The sequence below is a fragment of the Trachemys scripta genome, chromosome 9 (assembly GCF_013100865.1).
Source record: "Trachemys scripta elegans isolate TJP31775 chromosome 9, CAS_Tse_1.0, whole genome shotgun sequence".
NCBI lineage: Eukaryota > Metazoa > Chordata > Testudines > Emydidae > Trachemys > Trachemys scripta.
Window position 1 is genome coordinate 45,507,063 of NC_048306.1, and position 6,785 is coordinate 45,513,847.

General features: G+C 47.6%; 1 protein-coding gene and 1 long non-coding RNA gene across 3 annotated transcripts in view; one reads left to right on the forward strand and one right to left on the reverse strand.

The window, feature by feature from the left end:
* The window catches only part of FUNDC2 (FUN14 domain containing 2), a 21,361-nt gene extending 20,106 nt beyond the window's left edge, over nucleotides 1–1,255 (reverse strand). Inside the window, exon 1 of one of the 2 annotated variants that reach the window (XM_034781471.1) lies at nucleotides 1,125–1,255. In XM_034781471.1, coding sequence (XP_034637362.1) covers nucleotides 1,125–1,254 — 130 coding nt within the window. In that variant the 5' untranslated portion in view covers nucleotide 1,255. Of the gene's footprint in view, nucleotides 1–549; nucleotides 1,045–1,124 lie in introns of those variants that run through there. The other variant, XM_034781472.1, reaches the window with a different exon arrangement.
* A 539-nt stretch (nucleotides 1,256–1,794) lies between these two features.
* Nucleotides 1,795–6,093, forward strand: LOC117883343. The gene is made up of 3 exons (XR_004647237.1): nucleotides 1,795–2,361; nucleotides 4,944–5,022; nucleotides 6,055–6,093. It is a non-coding gene; the product is annotated as an uncharacterized LOC117883343 (long non-coding RNA).
* The last annotated feature ends 692 nt before the right edge of the window (nucleotides 6,094–6,785 follow it).

Consider the following 6,785-nt stretch of genomic DNA (forward strand, 5'->3'; position numbering starts at 1 on the left):
AGAAGAACAGGAGTACTTGTGGCACCTTAGAGACTAACAAATTTATTAGAGCATAAGCTTTCGTGGACTACAGCCCACTTCGTGGACTACAGCCCACTTCTTTGGATGCATATGCATATGCATCCAAAGAAGTGGGCTGTAGTCCACGAAGTGGGCTGTAGTCCACGAAAGCTTATGCTCTAATAAATTTGTTAGTCTCTAAGGTGCCACAAGTACTCCTGTTCTTCTGTTTTCACATAGGTGAGGATGGTCCATTGACACCCACCATTTGTCTGGGAATACGGATTTCACTAAATGTACAAGGCTACATTTGCCATTGTCAAAGCAGCACAATCTACATTATCAGGATTTGAAAAATGAAAGCCACAAAAACCAGGCTAACAGCAGTAGAATTAACCCCAGTTAATCTTAGCGACTACCACGTTTATTTTTAAACTCAATTATCTTTCACTGGGGCAGAGATCCTGTCTGATAGTTTACAAGCTGTTTCACAGAGCACTAAGAGCATGCACTGATACGGAGACACGACTAATGACCCAGAGAACTTACAGTCGCCACAGAAACGAGACATACAGGAGGGCAATAGGATGGGGCAACAAGCCACACACTGGAAGAGTGCCTGGGGCTGCAGTGTGTGTGCGCGTCTCCCGATGGCCAGAGGGCGTGTTCCCCACCCTGCAGTGTGAGCAGGCTGCGGGCGCCATGGGCGACACAGAGAAGGCGTAACAACAGTAGCGCCCGTAAGCAAGGGGCGCTCAGACACACCGAAGGCTGCATACGCGTCCCCATGCCGAGCAGGCCCCGGCAGCGCATTGTGGCCTGACCCCAGCGCCGGGAGCCCCAGTCGCGGGCCAAGTGCTGCACAGACCCAAAACAAAGAGAGCTCGCCCGCTAGGAGCGGGGTTTGGAGTCCCGCTCGCCAGCAGCGGCGCTAGCTGGCCTCGGGCTGGGAGCGCCTAACACCCAGGGTTGATGGCCGACGGGGTGCTGCCGGGGCCGAGCCCGTCCCGGTGCGGTGGGGAGCAGCGGTCTCCAGGAAAGCCACCCAGGTCAGGCCCGACCGCTGGCGGCGCCGAGGGAGCCGCGCGCGGGCAACAGGCGCGAGGCCCCAGCAGGGCTCTAACCTCCGCCCGCCGCCATCCCGCGCGCTCGCTGCCGCGCCCAGCGCCGGCGCTTCGCCTCCTGCTGCTGCCGTATGAGCGAGGCGCAGGAGCGGAGCTGGACACGTGACACAAGCTCCTCCTCCTCCTCCATCTCACCCACGGCGGAAACCGCTAGGCCAGGCCCCCGCCACGTGACATCTGAGCTGAGACACGTCATACAGATACCCTTGTCATGTGACCTTGATTCCCCACCAACGTACATTCGGCCTGTGTTTGTGATCCGGCCCCTCAGCCACCTTTGTCACGTGATCATGATTCTTCCCACCCATGTGCACCCGACTCATGGTCATTACTCCCCCCCCCCACACACATACAGCTATACCGCGTTATGAGACCTAGGCGCTTTGGGAGGCCCCATCTCGATGGGTTCTAATGGGGGTCCTCCTGCATGCCTCCCTCCGCCCCAGCTGGGGTGGGGATGCCCTTGGCTCCTGACCAACGCCTGTGGGTGAGGACAGGCTCAGCTCTCTCGGGCGTGCCCCTAGTCCCAGGCAGGGTGGGCGGTGCCCACTGTGGGAACTGGCCCTCAGTCCTTCGAACCCACTTGGGCTCTGGGTTGGGTCGGACCTATTGGGATCCAGGGTCGGACTGCTAAAGGATCCCCCCCAGCCTAAGGGGGGATCCACAGGACCTGGAGACCAAAAAATTACAGGGGACAACTAATAAAAGAACAGGGACCGGAGTGAGGTCAAACGAAGTGAACCAGACGGGAACACTGAGCAGAGAACCCCTGGGTTGGGTCGGAGCTGGGCGGAGTTGAGCCCGGCAAGGCCAGGGTCTGACTCAGCCCCACAGCCTCTGCCCAAGTCCACTTCCAATCCTCAGAATGGGGCTTGTTTTGTTTAAAGGGGCTTGAATATTCTGGACTCCAAAGGCTGTGGGGTCTGGGGCTTGTTTTATTTAGAAGCTGCTTATTTGGGGTTTTTGTAATTGGTGACTTCAGCACAAAGGTATGAGGGGGGTTCAGTGATTGGTGTCATTGTGCCCCTCATTAAAATTTTAGAATCATCCTATCCCCACTCCCATTCAATTAAGAAAACGCCCCCAAATTGGTAAATCTTCTGCTCCGCCCACGTGCACATCCTATATTCCAGGTTTTTCGGACCCTGGGATATGTTACATTCCCCTTTTGAACTATTGAATCACATTGAGGCAACAGACAACATTGAGGATGGAGAGAGTGAGGATTTTTAATAATGTAAGTACACACAAATTTATTATTTTAATCTTTTATGTGTAACTTAATGTTGCATGTAGCAACACTAGAATCACTAAAAAAAAAAATAGAATTTGTAAACACCCCCACTCTTCTCCCTCTAAAATGGGCTGGGCTTGTTTTGAAAGGCAGTGCCACTTTTTTTTCTTGAGACTTGACCCATAGAAATGGCTGACATAGGACAGTGGGAGATGTGGGTTCTTGGTGCCTCTCTTGATTGCACCCACTTGGTATCTTCTGCTTGTGCAGACTGATGCCCAACCCCTGCTCCTGTGTACTCCTCCCTTGGAGTCCAAACACCCATTCATTCTGCCAGAGAACAACATGGAGAAAATTAAAATGATCAGATTATTAATAATAATTACAGTGAACTAATGTGACTCCTGCTACTGGGCCTCGCAGTGTAGCCTGTCTAAATTGTACTGTCTCTGGGCAGGCTGGGTGTCTGTCTTTTGTACAGGGACAAGCACACTGGTGGTACTTAACTAATAAATATAAAGTAGTGTAGGAACAGCACCACCAACTGGATGGCTGCATAAAATGGGAAGGAGAAAATAACACCTACCTTTAATATAGCATTTTTCATTCGTAGATCTTCAAGTGCTTTACGCAGGAGGTCAGTATCACTATCCCCATTTTACAGATGGGGAAACTGAGCCACATAAAGGGGAAGTGACTTGCCCTGGGGTACCTGCTAGGCCAGTGATTCAGTTGGGAATAGAACCTACCTCTTCTGAACCCAGGCCAGTGTGCGATCCACTTGGCCATACTGAGGCTCTGGAGATAATTTTTTGCATGGCTAACATTTTTAGTTTTTCATGTTTTGTTGTATTCGTTAGTCACTCCAAAGTGAGCATTTCTTAAAAACTAAACAGGAGTGTTTTGAAAACTAACATGCAGCAGCTCACTGTGCACCTAGGTGGCGCCTAACTGCTATGTTAAGAGGCACATTATTGTTTATAGATAGTAGGACCCTACCAAATTCAGAGTCCATTTTGATCAATTTCACAGTCAGAGGTTTTTTTAAATTGGTCAATTTCATGTTTTCAGCTGTTTACATCTGAAATTTCAGTGTTGTAATCATGGGGGTCCCAATCTAAAAGATATCTGGAAGTAGGTCTGATCTCCCCCGCTCCCCCCCAGCTGCCATGCAAGGAGAGGACAAGACCTGTCTCTCCCCAGCCCAGCAGGGGACTCACAGCTAGGAGCCCCCTGACTAGGGCCCTTCCAGGAGCAGAGGGATATCGGACTCACCTCCACAAGTCTCCTCCATAGCCAGGAACCTCCAGGGCTGGAGCTTCCTGCAGCGAGGGTGGGATTAGAAGGTGGGTCTGATCTCCCCCTGGAGCCAGAGCGGGGAAGGACAAATACTCCTCTCCCTCCCCAGCCCAGCCAGGATTTGCTTCTGGGAGCACCCCAGTCAGGGGGCTCCTAGCTGCAAGGGGGATATCAGATTTCACAGGGAAGGGCTTATTTCACAGTCCATGACATTTTTTACCACTGTAAAATTGGTAGGGCCCTACTTATAGATAGCTTCTGTGAGTTGTTACAGGGTTTGTCATCCTTTCTCTGGTTGTTCCACAGGTTTTAGTGTGGTCAGGGCAAAAGTGACAATTGTCATGTTTTTGAGCAAATTAGCAAAATAAAGATTTTAAAGAAGTCCTCCAGCATTTCTGCTGAGTTTACTGGTTCCTTGATTTTACAGAATATCATTTTCAGCTTGCTAATGTTCTTTCTTTGAAGAACAAAAGAACAGCCATACTGGGTCAGACCGATGGTCCATCAAGCCCAGTATCCTGTCTTTGGACAGTAGCTAATGCCAGGTGCTTCAGAGGGAGTAAACAGAACAGGCACTCATCAAGTGATTCATCCCCTGTTGTCTTATTTATTTTGTTTTTGTTATTTATCACAATTGGTGCCTGCAGACCCAGAAGTCGTCCATAACAAAGAAGTTTATAGTTTGACTTTTAGAGGAAAAAGTTAAAACAGAAAGAGCAGCCACCAGTTTATCCCTAGTTTAGTTGCACAAATTCTCAGGGATATGGGTTTTGTCTCTGGTTCCTCATTTGTGCTAAGAGCTGTGTGTTTTAAGGGAGGACATGGTTGATTGCTCTCTGTGTGCATGTGTGTGTGCAGGAACGTATGCCAAAAACGTGGTTTTAAATGCTTTTCCTAGATCCTGCGTTTTATTTTTGGTGGGCCCAATCAAAATTATAATTTTTTTTTCTTAGCAGTGGAAAGGTAGGCATGAAAAAAATGAGGACATTCTGCATTAGATTAACATCCCCAAAGACCATTGTTCTTTGTCTTTGAGGGGAAAGCTGCAGGACTGGAATTAATGGGGCGCACTCTAGGGCAATGGTTGAAGAGGGGATTATGACTGATCATATGATTCTTGCTGGGCACTGAAGTCAGTGGAGCTACAACAATCTATATCAGTTGATGATGATTGGTGCTTCTACATATATCTTATTTTATGTTGTTAATTTAAAATTAATTTAGTACTAGTGAAAAGTCCTGGATTTAGACCTGGACCTAGAACAGAGTCCTCTATTCTTCCACAGAACTGTTGCAGTGTGGCATGCAGCTCCATTCTGTCTGGTAATTTAACTCCACCCTAACTTGAAAGGGTCATCAAGAGGGGTGAGCTTGCCTAGTCTATCACCTGCCCTCTCTTACTGAGACCATCAGCTTAGAATGACAATGACAATTTTTGTCTCCTAGGAATCAATCCGAGCTTTAGCAGCCCATTTTAGATAGTTCAGCAAACAAGTAATTTCTTATTGCCTTGCTCTAGTGGGCTCTTAGAAATAAAATCCAACACATTTCACAGAAGAGTAAAGACTCTTGGATTAAACCCTCAAGAAAATAACAGGCATTGAAAAAAACATGTGTATTGTAACTTGCTCTGAAAACAAATGAAACCAAAGCACATCAAGCACGTATGGAGGAGTTTTGGCCCAAGAAATCTTGCTAATGAACAATTTAACATCATGTTGCCCCTCCCAGGCAAACACAGGGACGTGATCAGAGAAGTAGCAGGTCATTTAGGCTGCTGTGCACAAACATGTGTTTCCTGTGATACTGATTAAAGGAAACCAAAATAATCTGCACAGGGGAGAGCTTTGTGAAACCAAAACTCTGGAAAGCAAGAGGAGGCCTGTGCTGCCTGCACAGTGTCAGGTCTGACCGGGGACTGTTTCTGGGGGAGTAGGGGATTGTGACTGTTAACCATCAGCATGCTTAGTTAAAGAGAGGTCCTTCAGACTCTAACAGCCAGAAGGAGGCAGAGTGCTCTTCCAACTGTCTGACACACTGAGATGCCAGCATTTGTAAGCTGCTTCTAGTGTAACTGCTCTTCTTCTCTTGTACAGATGGATTTCATGTAACAAACCTGGAGGTTTCCTAAACATAGGTCCATGTTAGGGGTGCAGGGAGAGGGAGCTGAGGCCCATGTAACCTGGCATGCACTAGATGAATGTATTGGAAGGGTCAAATGACAAAAGGTGATAATATTTTTGCTGCAAATACCTACCCTCCTCAACCCATAGGCTGGATCTTGTGGGGAAGGGTGAGGCGAACACTGCTTCCGATAGGCTCATTCCTGCATTGGGCTCTGGGTTAGGCTTGATTCATCTACTACAAAAAAGTTAACTCTTCTTTCTTCCATTCCAGAGAAATTTCTACTGCAAGACAAGTATCGTTATTCCTATTTCACAGATGAATCTGGCACACAGACAGATGACATCAGTTACCTGAGGTTAGCGAGCAGGCCAAGGACAGAGCCAAGAATAGAAATTAGGTCTCCTGACTCCTGTCCTATCATCTGTCCCAAGATATTTCTGGCTCAATATTAACATCTCAATTAGATTAGAGAGAAGGCAGGGCTCTATGTGAGACTTCTTGTGCCCCAAACAAAATCTTTGAGATCAGATGAAGGATCACGAGCAACGTGGAAGACATACAACACATTTTTGCTCCGCACTTCCTGTCAATTTCTATGTCAGTGAGTTAGTGAGCAAATCTGTAGCAAGTTCCTGTACCGCGTGTTAATGAGTCTCGCATGTTAAATAGGTAGCACTGGGAGGCATGGTGCTACTGCGCGTTAAGCAGATTTGCACGTAAATGGATCTGTACTGTATGTCTAACCATTAACAGGATTCCGTTCAGTTCTCTGCTCTTACCAGAGGGCTAACTGCAAAATGAAATCAACCCAAATAACCCAAAATGTGCTATGGGAAATTTATTAACTCCTTTTCAGCTAAGAAAGCTACTTGTGAAAATTCCCAGCAGGCACTGTATTGTTTTCCATGGCATTTAGACACACTGGCCCAGATCCTCAAATATTTAGGCACCTAACTCCCATTGATTTAAATGGGACTTTGGCACCTAAATATCTGTGAGGA